The sequence below is a fragment of the Sceloporus occidentalis genome, unplaced genomic scaffold (assembly GCF_023333645.1).
Source record: "Sceloporus occidentalis isolate IW3139 unplaced genomic scaffold, rSceOcc1.0.p SCAF_262, whole genome shotgun sequence".
In the NCBI taxonomy this organism is placed as follows: domain Eukaryota; kingdom Metazoa; phylum Chordata; class Lepidosauria; order Squamata; family Phrynosomatidae; genus Sceloporus; species Sceloporus occidentalis.
This window is the reverse complement of record NW_028317242.1, coordinates 111,336-131,606: the sequence shown is the minus strand read 5'-3', so window position 1 is coordinate 131,606 and position 20,271 is coordinate 111,336. Positions and strand designations below refer to the sequence as shown.

The window sequence follows — 20,271 nt, the reverse complement described above, 5'->3', positions numbered from 1 at the left end:
TTAACTTCCTATAAGTAAGTCTTTCGGGGAGGAATAAGTGCCTTCATGTTAAAGAATGCAGACATACATCATGTCTACAAGAACAATAAAAAAAAAAAAGATCAAATGTAATTTTTTTCTTTCAACGCAGACAACTGCTTTGAGATTTTCCACCCAGACAGCCTTGAATATCGCCTGCAGCATTTGCCAATTACTTCTGACAAATACCATTTGCTGGTGAGCGACGCAAAAAGCTGGAGGGAGAAAAAAAAAATCAGCGTGAGATGGCCCGATAAAAGGAATTTTGTTTGTCGGCTGAGAAATTACTGTAAGTTTTGTGTTCACAAGACAGGATTTATGCCGTTACTGACGTCCTTCCATGTGACTGTGACTAGGCTCAGAAAAGCAGGACAGTGCGAAGCATTCATTCCCATGAAGGCCGATAATGCGTTCATTTTCCTTAATAACAAGAAAGGCATTATTATTTTTTGTGACATGTAAATATATTGTAGTTATCATATAAATAGGATTTATTTAGACATCAAATATTTGGTGTATAAAGTCAAACTTATCATGCGAATAAAAGTTATGGTTTTTACTCGTCTAAATCTACACCAAGTCTTTTTCCTCCCCTGATGTCCCACATCCCACCGTCAGTCCCTTCACTCTCCTGCTCCTTACAGGATACCAGAGGTCTCTCCGGGTTTGACCTGGAGTCTTCTCGCAAAGCTCTGCTTCCCCGGATCTCCGGCTCATTTTCTTCATTGTCTCGGTGGGAAAGCAGCTTTGGCCACACCCGCTCGTTGCCCACTTTCTGCCTACTCTCCGCCCACTTCCTTCCAACTAAAATCTGTCTGGGCCTAGCTCCACCCCTGCAGAACTCCACTCCTCCCCAGATGAAGTAGGTATCCAGGCAGCTGACTCATGGGTATTCCCAGGTATGTTTATCTATCTATTTACCCATCTAATTAGAATATTATATACTAATTATTAAGTTAATCATTTACACCTGTGGTTGGAATAACTAAAATGTAACCAAAGAAAAGAGGATAAGTTCTGCAATTCATTTTAGACAGCAGAGGGTTAATGCACTCTGAGGTCTGTGGTTTGGTGTCATTTTAGCTATAATTAGTTTTTTATTAGTAATATATTGCTTCATCCACCACTACGGCAAAGTACTAACTCTTTCTACGAAATCTAAATAACAAGTTTCTGGGGTTGAGATTCATTTTTCTTGGATCGGCCTAAAGGTTGAATGCCTCTAAAAAAAATTCTCAAAATTCAGTAGGAAAACCTCTAGGAAAAACTCTTTCCCTCTCGCTTTTAGGCGGCTGGAAACCGCACCAGGCGATTGCTGATGTAACCGATGATGTTTTTGAAGGCTAACTTCGATCATTTTATTAATAGTATCAGATAAAAATACATTTTCCCCAGTACTGCTCTGTTTTATTTTTAAATGTTTTTAGTTTTTTTAATGATATAATGTTTTCAGGAAGCTGCATATTAGTCATATTAGTTCTCGCTCCGTTATCTTAGTCCAACCTACTAGACAAACACTTTTAATACTGCTCTTTGTTAAACAACCGAAAGGCTCAATCGTAATCACCCAGTCGGACACGCTAACGAATTAAATTCTATAAAATCACGGACTTCATTAGCATTGCCGTAAAGCATCAGCTCAGTGTGGTGTTTGAGCAGGAAAATCACCCAAAATATCACATGACCGACAACAATGGCGGCCTCCAGATAAAAGGAGTTTATTGAGATAACAATTAGATAAAACCAGGTTTTAGTCAATTCCGACCTACTTTACTGTACACAGCACTGGGGGGTTATTACTGTATACAGTGCTGGGGTTTATATTACTGTATACAGCGCTCGGGTTATGCTCAAGAAGAAAATAGTTTTTCTGTAGGACTTTCTCTTGAAATAACTTTTTTAAAGTTTTTTGACCACTACACCCCATCCCCCTTTAACTCCAGCAAGAGATGATGCTTGCCTATGCAACCCAAAACCTGCTAATTTAATACTATTTTTTGTTTTCGGTGTCAGACTCCAGGCCTCGAGGGCCACAAGCGATCGGATAAATCATTGCTTCCAACGCAAGGGATTTCATTAGTTCAAACCATTTTCACTGAACTGCCATTGCATATGTTGGGATATCCACAAAATCTGGCCTGGATCTGCCCCTCGAGGCCTGTGCTTCTTCATTGTCCGCCATAGAATTTACTTTTTTGGGGGTTCTGCCCTGAAAAATACCTAGAAGGTCCAACCAATTGAAGACCACCCAACTGAATAACTGGACAAAACATTATTAGATCATTTTTTCTGTTTAATAACACTCTATCCCATCACATCACCCAACCCTTACCCCGCCATACGAGGGCCCCACATGGCCCATACTTGCTGACACCTCATTAGGTTAATAAATGGATCCCGTTGACTTCATGCCTCGTAGTCTGTATATACAGCTGTACGCGAGGTGTTGGGTCCCAACGTGTCTGATCACAGCCAGAGCGATTTAGTCTGGGTGTGATTTATTTACCACATAAACTCTTGTCCCTTCAACCACAATTGTCTAAAACAGACCACCCATTGTCACGTTCCTTTCACTCCGAGCAATTGGGAAAGTCACCTTAAGGCATTCACCAAACAAAAGGAATTATGATATTGAAAGATGATTTTGACTCCAAGACGCGCTGTATGTTACAGTAACAAAGAGAAGATTACATGTATCCACCGCCCCGTGTCAGAGGTAAGGTCATCTAACTCAACTTGGAGGTAGGTGACCCTAATTTAAAGGGAAAAAATCAATTTAATGGGAGTAAAATGTAAATTAAAAAAAATATACATATATAAATATAAAAAATGTAATTGTATGTATATATATATATAAAATTATAGATGTATAAATATAAAAAATGTAATTGTATGTATATATATAAAAAATTATAGATGTATAAATATAAAAATAAAATTGTGTTTGGGAAAAAAAAGGGAAAAAAATCAATTTAATGGGAGAATAATGTAAATTAAAACCTTAACATCTATGCAAAAGATTTAACAAAATCAGTAATACCAATAAATGTATTTTAAAAAAAAAATCTTCAGCCTCCCTGGGAACCGCTAATCTTCTACCGGTCCTGTTACTTGCGCAGACAGCATTTATATCTGAATCTAATCAAATTTGGTTTGATTCACTGATTTATATAATAATATAATTGTCATGTCTGCCCCTTTTAGGTACCGTTAAATTTATTAACCCTTGCTTTGGAAGTATTGACCACTCACCGACCGTTCAATCGGTTGCTAGGGTGATAATAGCACTTTTCAAACACCAAAATTAGTATATTAGATATTATTCATATATTATTATATCCGCATATCTCTAAAGTACTATTGATGTTATTAAAGGAGCACTGCCTCTATCCTGTGTATGAACTTTATCACATAGGATAGCTGGGGGGTGCCTTTAAATGTTCATGATAGCACGCTTGTAAATGCATGGGGGGGGGTTGGGTTTCTGCAGAAGTCCCTTTACGTATACTAAACTAAATATAGTATAATACTATATTAAATGATGTCATCTGACGAGTGGTCCCTTTACATTTTCTGCAGAAGTCCCTGTAAGGATACTAAACGGTAAAATGCGTAAGAGCTCACCTGCGGATTTTGAAGGGCAAAAGATGGTGCGGTGTTAATACACTTACGTTATTATTATTACATCATCTACAACTAACTGTTTAGTAGATAAACACCTACATCTTCAACCAACTCAAACACCTGTTTTCTTTCCAAGCTCTACTCAACTCATGCCACGTAAATTATTTTCTTTTCGTGACAATGTCCCTTTAAGTAATAAAATGTACATTTTTTTAGTAAAAACTGTCCTTGGCGGCAATCTTCTTCACTTCTATAAAAAAAACAAAAACCTTTTTAAAGATGAAAAGATCTTGTAAAAAAGGAAAGATGTGATAATACAGATCAAAAGACAAACCTGACACATTAGCAGCCAACAATGCAGAAGGAGAGGAGGAGAGGAGAGGAGGAGAGGAGAGGAGGGGAGGGGTCCCACCGGACAGAAAATAAATGGAGATGACATCATTATTATTATTAATTATTGTTTTATATAGCGCCAACAAATTCCGTAGCGCTGTACAATGGGTTTGGAGCGGAACTCACAGGGTAACAAACCACTTTACAATACCCAATTCCATGCTTTAGCACCCAGAAGACAAGATACGCTGACATACCTCCCAAGTGTCCCGCTTCTGGGGGGGGCAGTCCTAAATTTATATATTCTTTGGTGCCCTCATCTTCTTGGAGTTAAAAAAGATCTGGGCTGTGGAGTATAGATGTGGCCCAGAGCGCCATAGAAATAAAACGTTTAATAATCAGGATTATGTAATCGTGGCATTCTGGTGGTAAAAGCTGAGCTGTAACGAGGGGTCTTGGCACTTGGGGCAAGTTGGAGGTCCTGTCCATCGCTGATGTAACATCTTCTTCCAGAATCAGAATGGGGTGCAAGGACATTGCCGCCCCTCACCTTGCGTCGCTGTGTAAAAGTGGACAGATTAGAAGGAACTTCTATTAGTTGCTATGGCAACAGCACCCAGTTTAGCACTTTGCACCAGAATTGCACTTTGCCCATGCAGGATATTTTGAGATCTGTGGCTTATTACTGTAACACAACTTATTGTACTGGGTTGCGGACTATTTACTACAAATAAGGTATTTATTTCCAAAACATCTATACACAGTGTGACCAACTGTTAATGCCCAGTAATTCCACAGAAGGAATCCCTGCTTGAATACAGGTGGCAACTAAAAAATACCCCATGACATGTAATGAATTTAATAAGGTCCATTTTTGTAACTATTTAGTTGTCACCTTTAGCAACTAAAGTCTCATGGATAGGTTTTTATAGGGTTAATTTTGGCTGATTTTTTAAATATAGAATTTAATACACTTCTGCCAATATGGGTCTAAAACAATCCTGCTCTGTAACTTCATCCAAATCTCACCTTTTATGGTTCTTTTTAGCTAATAAACCAAGGTAAAGGCGCTTGCATATTAAAATATACAATATACACCCCCCCAGCCCCAGCAACTACTAGTGGTTAACTCTGTATTAACTCTGTGAATGCTGAGGGTCGGGGGTCTATTCAGAACCCCCACGTGCATGAGCGTCAAGCGCGCACATTAATTTCAATAGGAGCATTTTCCAACCACTGATTGGCTGCAGCCAATGTTGGACCACGGTGGAGGAGTGCTTCTGCAGCAACAAGGCTGCAGCTTCTAGGTCAGGTAGCGACCTCAATTGATTTAAGCCCAACACAATTGGGATTGTCTGAATTTCTGCTCCTACAGTAGAAGAGCAGCGCCTAGTGGGCACAGTCTGTAATTACACCTGGTTAATATTGAGTTCAGCTTGTATATACATTGTCATACCGCTACCAGATCATGTCTTCCCATACCCATGAATCACCAGCCCTAATTTATACTCACATTCTAGCATTTCATATAAAAAATGAAATATTACTCGGTACTAATGTTTACTGGTTTTAGAGTAGATTTTGTGGTGAACTCTCTAATAAGCAAATAAATGCTACAAGATCTGTCATTTTATTCCTTCCTCTTAAAGGTTTAACCGAATAAGAAAAACAACACCGAAAGTTCTTCCAGTTATTATCAATAATCTAATTAGTTCCTTCTTTTGAGTCACATGACAAGAGCGCATTCTACAGCGCTGTGGAATATGATGGCACTATATATATATATATATATATATATATATATATATATATAATAATTATTTAGAAACAGAGCCTCCGATGCCCCAAGGAAAACTCAGACGTCGGCAAAACAGTAGCAGCGTCCTATCAGCCCTCACCTTCCATCAGACAGGGACTAAGCTACTGAATTCTGCCCAACAAATGCTTACTCACGCCACAGCCCTCTGTGAAATACGGGAATGTTTGGCATGGTTTATTAAGAACCTGACATCATGGGAAGCCCTTGAATGTTTGCTACATATTTTATAATGTGTGAGCCATTTCCTCTCATTACTGCTCATAAATTCCTACAGTTCAAAGGTTGCGCAATACATGTGCGGGAAAGAAGAGGGCAGAAGGACGGGCTGCAGCGACACCTAGAGGACAAGTGGAGATATGACAGGGATGGTGATACATATCAAGGAGTCAAGTTTTACCCGTAAACCAGGAATTATACAAAAAATAACCCATTGAATGCCAAAGGGATACACAATCAGTGACGGATCCAGGACTGTGTGTAGTGCCTTTTTTTATGCATTGGACATAGCGACCGCGCGGTGAGGTCTAGGGCAGCACCCAACATAAATACACCACAATATCAGGGAGGCAGAGTGGCAAATAGAGGGTTAAAAGGAATATCAGGGAGGCAGTGTGTCATATAGGGGGTTAAAAGGAATGTTAGGGAGGCAGAGTGGCATATAGAGGGTTAAAGGAATGTCAGGGAGGAAGAGTGGCATATAGGGGGTTAAAAGGAATGTCAGGGAGCCAGAGTGGCATATAGGGGGTTAAAAGAAATGTCAGGGAGGCAGAGTGGCATATAGAGGGTTAAAAGGAATGTCAGGGGGGAAGAGTGTCATATAGGGGGTTAAAAGGAATATCAGGGAGGCAGAGTGGCATATAGGAGTGTATAAGGCATATCTAGGAGGCAGAGTACCATATAGGGGGCATAAGGCATATCTGGGGGGGCAGATGTGCATAACTAGGGGCAGGTTGACAAGTAAAAGGAGATAAAAATCAGTTTTTATTGAATATGAAAAAATAGTTTACACGTGAATATTTACTAGTAAAACTTTTTTCTTATAGGGTAGTCTTATATTGAGGCTTTTGCTTTTTTTCCCCTAAATGAATATGCACATTTTGGGGGGTCGTCTTATAATCGAGCAAATACGGTATTTTTAATGCACTGAATAAAAGCTGGTTCTGATCTTTTATATAAAACAATTAACTTCTAAAATAAGACACTAAGAATGTATGTATATATACACACTAATGTTCAAAAGTTTGGGGTCACTTTGCCGTTTTCATGGAAAACAAGTAGATTTCTAGCTGTAACATAATAAGTGACCCCAAATGTTTGAACGTTATACATATATATATGTATATATACGCATACACACACATATATACTTACATACATATATTTTATATATGAAATAACAATAAAATGAAATATTATTGAGCTATAACATTTCTTTTTTTTTTAAAGTTATTGTTGCTCTTTTGGTTCACATGCATAAAACCTGTTCAGACAAAGGCACAAAGGCCATAAGATGCTATTTAGTAACCTAATTAACTTCTTTATTCATCGCCCACGTGGTTTACATTCTGTAGGATGTTTGCTGATGTTTGAAGAATTTTCAGTTCCTCCGTCCTCAAAGCCTCTACCAAAGCCAGGTGATCTTCTAACATTTGATTCTTACACTTTAATAACGAAATCTGGAGGGGAATAAATAAACAAATCAATGCATTATACACTTTGCAACATGTCTATTTCCTTGTGTCACCATGTTTTATTAGATAATCATTTTTTTCCCATTTAATTGACCTTAAAGCAGGTCAAGGAGGCGGCTACCTCTGGACTCACAAAGAGTCATTCTTTAGCACTCAGGAGAGAAATCCCCATTTTGGAGGAAATCTCTGAGGGACCATGGCTAGAAAACTTGCCCTTCCCTCTGGGCATGTGTCAGCATGTTTAATATATTGTTGGAATTTAAGGATAACCTCCACAAGCTTCCATACCCACATTGGACCACTGTACTTAAAATATCATTTTTTGTTAAAAACATATAAAGGCACTGATATTAACTACCGATATTAATAGGAGAGGTACGGGTCTATTGCAGTCTATTGGTATGACCCACTAATACATAATGCTGGTGTACAAATGCTGTCACTGCACCTATAGATTTTAGAATAGAAATAGAAATAAATGCACAACCACTAGTCCTAACCCCACTTACAATTTGTGGATTAAAGGAATCTTTGGTGAAAGTTAATACAGTTTATTTGGTCACAGGTCTCTTCTACACATGGAAACTAACAACCATACCAAGCAAAAGTTAGGTATGCAAGTCAATGAACCGCAACACAGACTTTAGGGTTTTACCTCAGGGGTCCCATTTACTGAGCTTCTGTGATCAGGGCAGCAAGTACACAGTTCCATCACAATGATGTAGAAAGGGCAGAAGGAGGCACATGAGAAGGGATATGGGGGGGGGGGGGACACTTAAGGAAGGGGGGGGGGGAAATCGGCCAAAAGTGGGGAGGCAAAATTTAAGAGTGGTGTGGGTAACGGGGTATATTCCTACACCAGGCAGAATGTATTGTATTCTGTGAGCTTCTCTACATTCACTGGCATTGGGGAGTGTAATTGAGGCAATAAAATGGATCAAAGGATAAAGGCGAGGATAATTTGTGCCTCTGTTAGCTTGCTTTTATTAAGACCTACCAGTGTGTTCCACTTAGGTCAATTGAGGTTAATCTTGCCCCAAATAAACAACCAGATTTAGGAGGACTGTATCATACTCAAGGATGTGTTTTGGTTTTTAAACCCCTACAAGTTTACAGTAAATAGCTGGCTCCTTATAGGTGAGGATTGGCAAACTCAAGTGCTTAAGAACAGCCAAATGTTGGACAAACTGCGCTAATCTAATACAATACATGTCTAGTAAGATAAAAATCTAAATAAAATGGGGTGCACAGTGGGACTGTGCAGTTGTAGACCTACAGATATATTATTGCTCGGTTAGAAGATAGGCCTTTTGTCTATATTTTTAAAAACAAATCCAGAAAGGTACTCTAATCCAAGGAGTGCAGTATTTGACCCCCCTTTACAATTTAAAATGTAAAAACACTTTCAACCACTCTTGAGTTCTCTCTCACACTCACTCACTCACACTGTCTACCTACTCTATCCGCTTCCCTGTCCCTGCCTCCTTCCCTGCAGCACCGCTTTTTCTCTTGCCTCTTCTTCTTTCTTTAAACGCTACTCCCCTTGTCTATTTTTCTTTCTCCTGAACTTGGCCTCCCGGAGCCCTTCTGCAAAAGGATGGAGGCTCTGGGCACATCCTCTCCCCCAATTAGAGGAACCAAAGAGATGATGTCCGCCTGGCTTTGTCCTTTTGCAGAAGTTCCCTGAGAGGCCAGACTAACGAAGACACGAGTGGAAGCGGAAGTAGACAGAAAACAACAAGAGGCAAGAGAAGCGGAGCTCCGGGAAAGGCAGCAGGGCACAGAAACGGTCGTCAGAGAAGGTATTTACACAATTTAACGTATAAACCTTTTTTCTATTTTCATTAGAACCCTGTGATACCCTCATACCCAGCAAACATTCCGAGCTCCGACAAAGGAGGAACATCACGCGGGAAAGAGGGCCCTCATACCTTAAAGAGGTATACACATCACTATAAAAGTCCTGTATCACACCCTTAAAAGCTTTATGCGGATTGCGGGCCCACCTCTTTCAGTTTGTTGGTGGTCTCATCCAGCATGTGAAAGCAGATCTTTTTAACGAGTTCATTTCCATTGTGTTCATTGGACTTGGAAACTACATTTCCCAGAAGCACCTTCTTCCAGCTCATGCTAAATTAAAATAATAAGTGGTTGTTATTATTATCATTATAATGTGGCATTGTGCATTTTGACTCCAAAAACTAGGGCATGCTTCAGTTGTCGGAGGTATTAACGTGGTTAATGGTTGTTAACTTTTCCCATCCCACTTTCTGTTTGTGCTTCATAAATACATGTGAAGAACAAACAAGAAAAAATACCATAAAGCCTTAAAGGGGATCTCCCACCATCCTGCCCATTTTTTGTTTAATAAAGCATAAAGTACATACTTAATGGTTCATCTTAAGCACTTTCTTAAATCATTCATTTCACCCAACTTTATGTTTAGCATGAATACCCACCTACCCATTATCCTCATTGTCTCGTGTAGCTCAGAAGAGTGTGGCGGTGGCGTCGTACACAACATAGCGCGCAACGTAACCTCCTAAATATTTTAGTTCCCTAGTAGGACGGTGTTAGATGAAGCATACCTAATGCTTTACTTAAAGAACATATTGGGCAGGGTGATGAGGGTCCCCCTTTAATGAACAGACCCCTAGAGACTACAACGAAGGATAATCCGTTCCCAGTAAGGAATAATTCACGTACAATTCCTCTCGACCAAGGCTCAGTAACTTAATGGCTGTCAGCAGCTTCCAGGAGGGTCCGTCCATTCCGAACGTTAAATTCCTGGGTGGAAAATGAATACGTTACAAACTTAGTGGGACAATCCGTGTATGTTACTTGCGTATACTCACCAAACAATTATCACAATGTTTTGGGCGACCGAGTAATGTTTGCAACGCGGTAGCCGGTGAATTACTTTTTTTTATGTTTTTAGGTTTCTTATAATCAAATACATCTTATCTTCACAAAAAAAAAAAAAAAAAATACTGAGTTGGCCCTTTAAATGCACCAATCAACAATCTAAGATAGTTTCACCTTAGGAGACTATAACAATCGTGGTTTGGGATAGTTGGCAGGGGTCCTTGTTAAATAATTAGCTCCACAAGCTTTTTTACATGGAATTCCATTAACGGATACATGCGCAGTCACGTCTAGCATAGCTAATAATGCAATACTGTAATAACATTTATACTCGGCGATTGATCCAGATGCAAAGAATATATAACGAAAGCATAACTTACTCTAGAAAGCCATTCTCCCTCAAAAGTGACCACTTCTTCTTAAGCTGTTGGTCTTTGCAAGATAAAAATTGAAGGATGATATCTAAAACAAAAAACATAAAATCAGCATTTTTGAGAGCATGAAAAAGGGATAATATTCGCTAAATATAGATGATTAACAAAGTCCAAACTTTAACTGGTAATTGTTATTTACTTGGCTTCACTGCAATCTGGATACATTTTAATTGAATTCTACTGAATTCTACTAAATAAACTTAACAACAACATTGTATCTCAGAATGTGTCTGTATGGGCTAGTTTTGCTCTGTCAACAGGAGTAATAGGTGATTCCGAGGAAGAATACAGCAATTTAACACTGAATTGTATTAGGTGATGTAATAAGTAATATATCAGCGCCATGAGCTACACCATTTACACAATTCCCCCAAACCTACTAAGGTAACCGCTAAATGGCCACCTCCATAAATACCTGCACAAGGTGTAAGGGACCTGCTTGTGACATTCATCATCATAGAATTACCATAACTAGTTGTTTTTTTCTTTTTTACCTATGTGCTGTGATTGGATTCGGATAGATCTTTATACATTCTGATAATCCGTTATCGATTAATCGAGTGATCGATTCGTTGTTGGAGCAATCGGCTCCTTTTACCTCCGCGAGCGTTCCCCGCTTCTGCTACGCGCTCTGCAGTCTCCGCCTTCTTTCAGCTACGTGACGGATGTGACGCGTTCCGGAGGGTGGGGGTCCACGGCGGGGTTTCAGGGGATGCAGGGCAGGGTGTGAGTGTGGGTGCAGGGCAGAGTGGGGGTGGGGGGGGCAGGCTAGGGTAGGAGACTGAGTGCAGGGCAGAGTGGGGGTGGGGATGCAGGGCAGGGTGTGAGTGTGGGTGCAGGGCAGAGTGGGGGTGGGGATGCAGGGCAGGGTGTGAGTGTGGGTGCAGGGCAGAGTGGGGGTGGGGGGTGCAGGGCAGGAGACTGGGTACAGGGCAGAGTGGGGATGCAGGGTGTGAGTGTAGGTGCAGGGCAGAGTGGGAGACTGGGTGCAGGGCAGAGTGGGGGTGGGGATGCAGGGCAGAGTGGGTGCAGGGCAGAATGTGGGGGCAGGGCTGGGTGCAGGGCAGAGTTGGAGAGTGGGTGCAGGGGCACAGTGCAAAGTGCTGGGTGCAAAGTGCCAGGGCTGGGGCAAAGTGCTGGGTGCAAAGTGCTGGGTGCAAAGTGCTGGGTGCAAAGTGCTGAGTGCTGGGTGCAAAGTGCCAGGGCTGGGGCAAGGTTTCTTGAACAGTAATAGTCCACCTCTTTTCAGAATGTTTGGGGTTATTTTGTTTCATAAATATTGTGTTTGGGTTCTTGTACTTTGAAAATATTGTTTTTTTATTACATCATAACAAAATAAGAATGTTAATGTAAATTTTAAGTTGTTTTTTAACATCCAGTTTATTAAATTATTTTAAATAAACGAAAAATTTGCATATTGTTTTTTTTATCCGATTAATCGATTAATCGAAAAAATAATCGGCCAACTAATCGATTATTAAAATAATCGTTAGTTGCAGCCCTACATTCTGACACTGAAGAGTCGACCATGATTTGGTTAAGTGCTGATGGGAAGTATGTTGGTTAGAGCTTGGCAACAGAAAGCTCACAGACACTGTAGAATCGTAAGATTTAACGCGTCTCTGCTGATCTGCTGTTGGCTACACACGCTACTACGTTAAACTCTCAGTCTTTCCCTAAAGCCACTCTGAGTGTATAATTATATATATATATATATATATATATATATATATATATATATATATATATATATTATATATATATAACGCAATGACCAGCGTTGGCCATCCAGCTGTCCGTCAGAATATTAGGTCCGGACACCTTCTTCTAGAGAACTTGGTGATGATAGTGTCTAGAATGTGAGCTCTGTGGGATAACGATCTGCATGCGTTCCAAAACCCGCTGTCACTTATAATATTCTATAGGTCACCAGCTGTTGCCCGTATCCCCCACGATGATGAGGTGGTCTGGAATGGAAGCTGCAGCACCACTGGAGATATAATCTGTTGGACACGTTTAAGGCTCCTGCTATTTCATGTACTCGCCTTTTGTCACATAAACACTTTGGTGAGGATTGCTGGCCGCCACAAAGCCATACTCCAGGAGGAGCCGCTGGTTATCGTGAGGTCCGTAGCAAATAAAAACTTGGTCGTGTTTCCTGCAGTGAACATTAGTCCTGATCTCGTAACACCGACTCCTCACATTAAACGCGGCTTCTACCTTTTAGGGAGAAATGGGGACAAACAGAAGACAGCAATGCACGTGAAGGCTTTATTTTTGTAATGTTCTAAATATCATCTAAAAAAGACAGACCAAACACGACACACAATGTTGTAGATCAGTCCGTTTTCAGCCCCTTTTTTATATATAACCTGTAAATGGGCAATCATTATATACCTATATATGTCACGTATGTCATTCTTTATGTCAATACAGAATGAGGACAATACAAGCAGTCATAACAAAGGTTTACAGTTTATTGTCACCGACATCCCTATGGAATTTGATGGTGCTATATAAAACAATAAATAATAATAAAAATAATACTAAAGAAGAATGCATGTTAAGGTACTCTGAGTTATTTTATATGCTTGCTTATAAATGAAAGCCCTTATTGAGTAGCTGCCCTCGTCCTCAATGGTCCGACAGGAGGGCTTCCCATTTATGTATAGAAATGTGTTTGGCTGAATAAATCTCCTGGTGGGTGGGCAGAATCCCTATATGATTTTGGGGGGAGAGAACATCTTAAAATTTAAAGGGACATCAGCTTTTATATGCATTATCGTGCATATGATGGCTGGAGTTTCCCTTTGAACATCCTGCGGTGCTCCCCGAGATTAGAATTTTGGAGAGTAATATAAATTTATAAGTGACCAAAGAGCAAATACTTAATAATAACCGGCTAAAATGTTGCACGTGAGACAATTCTTCCACATTTGTGCCGAAAATTGGTTTCCATAAAGGACTTGGCTATGGCTGAGAGGTTATTATTTTTGAACCATTGACCTGAGAATTACCCCATTTTTTTTGGATGACTTGGCCCACAAGTCAGGCTATCCATGAAGATACAGACACGCCATTTAGTGGTTGCCTTTCAAAGCCACGGTCAACTTACCTGCACATTTGGGCTGTGATTCAAGAGGTCTAGGTATGGCGCCAGCGCATATACGTCTTGTTCGGCGGAGAAACAGTCTCTCTGGGGATGGTTCATATACACAGTCCTGGTATTCACCGTACACCAAGCCCACCGCAAGGCGTCATGCGTCAAGATGTTTTCGACGTTTTCATGAAATAAAGATTGCAACGACTTGAAAAACGGCGCCGACGAGACATGCAGATCGTAAATCTCAGCCCTCTGATCCAAAGCTTTCTGCTTCGCAGGTTCCGGAAGAAACGTCACGACTTCTGGGTCCCAGTAAGCCGGGCAGCTGTAGGTTTTGGGCAACAATGCCAGGTATGGCTTCCACAGGGAACGGTCGCCGGCATGACGCTCTGCGACGAGGAACGTGCACAAAGCCAACAAAGGTGATACCGGGGGACTCCATCTGGAAATTGAGAGAATAATGTTCATTTTGCTTATACCAACAGGGCTGACAAGCTGTAAAAAGTATTGGTGTTTATTAGTTTAAATACTGAAATAGAAAAAATATTATCTTGTATATAAAATCCGTGCTCAGCATCTTCTTTACATGTTTTTATTCCAAATAATTATTCCGCAATTTCAAAGAATATCGACATTTTTTATATGTTTTTATTTTTTTTTATTAGACGCCATGAAAGGAATCAGCAACATTTCAGCGGCAATGTAATATTTTTTAACTACTCACGCTCTGACATATTTCCCGAGATAGCTTTGCAGGACGGTGTCTGTTGTGATCAGACATTTTTCTGCCAAAGAAATGATCAGTTCACCAGGCTTTAAAAAAAACAAAAAAAAAACAAAGAAAAAAATGAATAAGAGGTGATTATACTAAAACAAGGCAACTAACGAGCAGAGCCCGGCTCGTCCTGGTAGCTCAGCAAGTCCGTAACACCAAAAATCAGGATACAGGTTATCGGCTGAATTCGGGAAGGAATAGTCCGAATGTCCTACCAAGTTCAACCGAATCTGCACCTCTCTGCCACACGGCAGGATCCAAACTGCCGAGGGATCCTCCCAAACGTTCTGACAGGGACACCGAGTATAAACCGCTGTGTGTTTGGAGGACAATTACAACACGGGGGTTCAAGGAGAAGAAAGCAAACGAGTTAAAGGGACAAGAATTAACCCTGTAACAACGTACCTGCAGGGACTGCGTGGTGGCCAGTCCTCTCCCCGTGTCTGTAAAACAGATGGGGTCATCAGAGCAGCAACTAATACCATCTGGATAAGGAGGGGAGAATTTCTCTCCCCAGGTGAATATATATAACTTTCAAAAAAGACAAGATTTCAGAAAGAACATCCTCCCAGTATCACGACTGACCGGATACTGAGCAGATAGATAGAATTCTCAGATTCTTGGAGAAAGATGGCCCTTGAAAAGCTTTAAGCCCTACTCACGCTTGTTAATTTATATAGGGGCTGACGTTCCTAGGCAGACCCCTATAGTGAAAACCGCAGCTCACGGCAGGGCACTCACTTTCCCGTAGGACACTCGCATTTTCAGGTTTTTACCTGCCCTGTACTTTGAATTCTCTACTTGTTCCATCAGACTTTTCCCTACTTATTCTAACTTTAAACTCGCTGAAACCCACCTGTTCAGGGAAGCTTACAATCTTCACTGCCGATACCGACAGCCTGCATTCTGAAAAGAAACCATCTGTTCTCCCCACTTTTGAGACGTCCAGACCACAAACTTATCCACATCACCCTCCTACAACCAAATCATCCCAAGCAACCACTCTCCTCGTCTCATTCCCCTTAACCTCCTAATAGATTGTAAGCTTATATGTGCAGGGCCCTCTTTTCTCTCTGTGTCAGTATGCTGTAACGTGTGTTAGCGTTATTGTCACCTCTCACGGTCCCTGTTGTACTCTACAGAATCTGCTCTATAATTACCGTATCAGCTCGATTATAAAACGAACCCCCCCTCAGAGAGGAGGATCCGGTTCCCCTGCAGCGCTGCGAGAGATCTGGATCTTAGTCTTATAGTCAGACCTCTATTTGAGGTCTGGTTATAAGATGGCCCTGAATATAAGACGAGCAAATATGGTAATAATGATTATAAAATAACATAACATAGTGTCACCCTTAAGCCTCACCTGGGAATTCCACGGGCCTCAAGCGTCTGTCTCCAAATCCTCTCTTTCTCAGCCACCGATGAAGCTGGATGTATTCATCCTCGCAGCTGCAATTCACTAAAGGAGAGCTCAAATTAGACTCTACCGAGAAACAAATGGCAGGAGCGACCCAAGATGGCAACGGTGGCTAACACTAGATTGCAAATATATTGATGTAAATATACGGGGACCACGTAATTAAGGGAAGCTTAGGTCTGAAACGTTATGGTTTGTAAGCTTTGAAGAAGCCAATAATATTGTTTCCACTGGTACGGCACTGATTGCGCAATAACAGCGCGGACATAAACGTAACGTCTGATTTCACTGGTAGCTGGTTGGACTCGCTTGCTTTGCATCGCTGCAGCCATGCTTTCTGGCAGGTGTTAATAAAACAGGGTATAGATCCAAACAGCTATGCGCAGCTTAAACCTAGATGTAGCGTAAGGATGTTTTTCTTTATTGAGAGGGTGGTAGATAAGTGGAACAGCTTCCCATCATAAGTGGTAAAGTAAGGGAATATAAGCATGCACGGTACAGACATAGAGCTATTGTGAACCAAAGATAAAACCAAGGATTGATTAAAGTCTTTGAGTCGTTCAAAGACAAGGAGAAAGTCCACAGTATTTCCACTTACGGATGTGTTACATAGCGATACAAAAGAACCCATTACTGCCTGATTACCATTGCTGGATCCGGGTACTTTCTCCTTTTTCTTCTTTCTCCGTCGGGCGGTCCGGCCACACTTCAGTCTCATAGTTTTTTCCCTTCAGCGTGGTCTCAGTGCCTTAAAATACACCACAAATACCTATTAAAGACTGCGACATGTAACACGGGACACACATGAAACTAGTGGGGACATGCAGATAATACTAGTATTATGTACATGCAGCATATCAGATAAAGACCCCTTATTTGAGGGATACGGTCAGGGGTACGGCTTTCCAGGACATCGCGTCACCTTGTGCTACAGATTTAGAGAACTAAAGAGTTTTGGTAAAGAGTATATTTATATATGCATTACATTTAAACAGTTTATTAACACTTTATCTGCTGTTCACATTATCATGCCTCTTAGGGCTTTAGAACGCTGTGATACAAACATTCTGAGCTCCTACTAAAGGGGGGCATCAGGGGAGGAACGTAAAAGAGAACAAGATTCCAAAGGGGGACTGCCCCTCTAAAACAGAGCTATATGGCATGCACACTTAGGTTTCCATACTCCAGCATAGCTGTTGGTGTGAGAACACATAGAAACGGTAAACTGATTTTCTCTTAACATAAAGAATGATTTATATTGAAATAGAAAACAAATATGATTTCCAGGTAATACAAATATGTTTGTTTGTTTTTTTCATAAAAAGATACATTTATTTGCAATTATGTTACAAATAAATGAAGTCATGGAGTAATTTTTTATTTAATGTTAATACACTAAACGTCTCAACAAACCAAGAAGATCAGAGAAATGTCTGACGTATCTCTACGTATACAGTCAGCTAGTATCACGTTATTCGTTTTACCCCCTTCCTCGTATTATAATATTATATATAACTATTGCACGAATGCAGCTGTTTATCACGGTAATTCACCCCCCCTGGACATATATCTACACATACCTCCACCCCGGGGCAAATCACACAACGCAATAAATAAACTCCCCTATTGGGGTAAATGAATCAGATCACATTGGAAATAGATCGCGATCTGCAGATCCAGAGATATTTTTACGTCATCGCCCAGCAGCCCCATAGCGCCTGAACACACATGTGGAGCACAGAGCCTTCACTTCCGGGAATCCGGGATTCCGGGTCACTAAGCCGCTCCCCCTGATTTGATTGGCTCTCTCTTAGTGACATCACTGGGATTTAACTGTTTGCTTGTAGGGAGTGTGGGGGCTGCAGCTCCTCTTTACCCCACAGTGTTGTGTAATGATTGTTATTGTGTCATGAGAGACAGATAAGACTAATAATAATAAAATAATAATAATAATTAATATTATTATTAAGCGCCAATAATTTTTGCAGCTTCTTACAATCCCTACTTTCAAAGGGTCTGATAAAACTAGAACTAACAGACTAAGATGATTTGATACATTAGGTAAAGAAGACTTGGCTCGCAAGCTTACAATCTACAGGGGATATCCATACCCTTTCACATCGCTCAGTAATTCGGGCGCACACACACATTACATTATATTGATTTATATAGCGCCAGCACACATATAACCGTACCCGCGGTATACAGCAGTCGCGTTACATATATGCCATTTGATCTTTATTCCAAAGATACCGCACATAAGAAAAGTGATACACAAACAGAAAAAAAAACCCTAAAAATATAATCTCTTTACATTTTAGCTTCTCTCCTGCTGGTGAAGAACTACAGCTCCCATGGTCCCCATCCAGCCTTTGTCAGGCCATGTATTGACAAAGCATCATGGGAGTTGTAGTACGGCACCTGGAGAAATGGTCCTATGGTTATACTGGTAAGGATGAAAAGGCTTATAAGGCAGGGATGTAAGCAGAGATGCACAAAGTGTGGAATGTATCCTTATACCATCTTCCTTTCTCCTGGACTGGGCCAGATAATTAATTCCTTTCTGTATACATCCCACATACTACATGAGACAGCACTTTATATGTGCTGGTCAGTAACCTGTGAAATATGTGTCCTGCTGATGCATAATAATAACAATAATGATTATTATTATTTTATTTTTTTCATTAAAAGTCACATGGCATCTCAGTTGGAATCTACCCCACTTTTTTTGTGGCGGTCGACAAGGCATAAACATCATATAAAATCTATAAATTCTGGTGTATGCGCTAGCTCCAAAACAAATAAACAGGCTACAGAGTATAAAAATAATACATTTAATAGATGCTTATCAAAACTGTGTATATCCCTCACCAGGTTCAATTCTATTTTAAATGTGGGGCATTCACAGAGTCATCATGACTCTGCAATCTGGGTCGCGGGTAAAATAGAATTGAACCTGGTGAGGGATATATACACAGTTTTGAACTAAATCCAGGCGCACTGTACTGAATCCGGCCATACTATACTGTTTATACTCCACAAAGCAGCTCTTAAAGGTTACAGTGTCCATATTATTGAACCAGCTCTAAAAATCCTCTGAAGAAGCCCCTTGAGGGCGAAACGTGTCTCGTCACTGGCATTTGTGTATTTGTTTTGCAAGTTGATTGTATATTATATCAATTGATTTTTATATGTTCAATTATATATTTTCAATATTGACGCAATAAGCATTTATTAAATATATTATTTTTATACACTGGTTTTTTGTTTCGGAGCTAGCGCATGCACCAGAATTTATAGATTTTGTATATTTTTCTTTTTGGTATTTAGGTATTTAGGGATCACTACCCACTGGTAGTATTGCAGCAGTTCCTCTACTAAATTTTTTCTCTCTCTTAATTCCTTCTTTGTTTTCTTTTTTATATTTTAGTTTTTCATTCGCTTGATTTATATTACAGCACAGACCAATACACAGTTGAATAAACATTATATAAACCAAAAAGTTTTATTCATTGGAAAAAGTGAGCGGAGACCTTAAAAGCCGACCATTCTAGCCAGGAACTTTATATAGCAAAGCGCCCCACGGGCAGGGTCCTCAGCTCCTGTTGTGTATGTATATGTAAATGTATATATACCGGTATTATGTATTTGTTAACCATCCCATCTTTAGATTGTACAGCGCTGCGGAATATGTTAGCGCTTAATAAATAAAAATTACAACTAAAATGCAAGCTGCAGACATCCCTGCATTCACTACACAGTAAATCCATACATCTTTATGCAGATGCCCTCTTTTCTGGCGGAATGTTAAAGTATTTGCGTACATGTCGAATGATGTCGTGTTGTGTTAAATTGGGCTGTGTAGATTGTAAGCTCCTTTGAGCAGGGCCGGCCTCTAAAACAGAAACTTGTTGTTTCTGTGTGCCATCTTCTGATGTTATATATTAATTGTTATGTGGAATCTGATGGCGCTATATTAAACAATAAATAATAATAATAATAATAATAATACAGTACTGTATATACCGCTATGGGTGCAATCATTTTGTGACTGTAACAATGTAGCAGACAACCGGTAATATTATTTTTAACCGGCAGGTGGCGCCCCACATTCTTAGCTAAAATCAACAAGTGGGAGGGTGGGCAGGTCTTTGCCTCTGACTGCTCACCCCGCCCTCACGGGGAGGAG

The 20,271-nt window shown here is 40.3% G+C and overlaps 1 protein-coding gene across 1 annotated transcript; it reads right to left on the bottom strand.

Moving 5' to 3' along the window:
- Nucleotides 1–7,332: 7,332 nt before the first annotated feature.
- On the bottom strand, nucleotides 7,333–16,797 carry LOC149275838 (SET domain-containing protein 4-like). Its single transcript, XM_089504239.1, has 10 exons — nucleotides 16,725–16,797; nucleotides 16,026–16,121; nucleotides 15,068–15,105; nucleotides 14,612–14,700; nucleotides 13,900–14,329; nucleotides 12,830–13,004; nucleotides 10,731–10,812; nucleotides 10,192–10,272; nucleotides 9,492–9,615; nucleotides 7,333–7,470 (listed from the first exon to the last, which is right to left on the bottom strand). Exons 1-10 carry the CDS (start codon nucleotides 16,795–16,797, stop codon nucleotides 7,333–7,335), a joined length of 1,326 nt encoding a protein of 441 aa, XP_089360365.1.
- Between the last annotated feature and the right edge of the window lie 3,474 nt (nucleotides 16,798–20,271).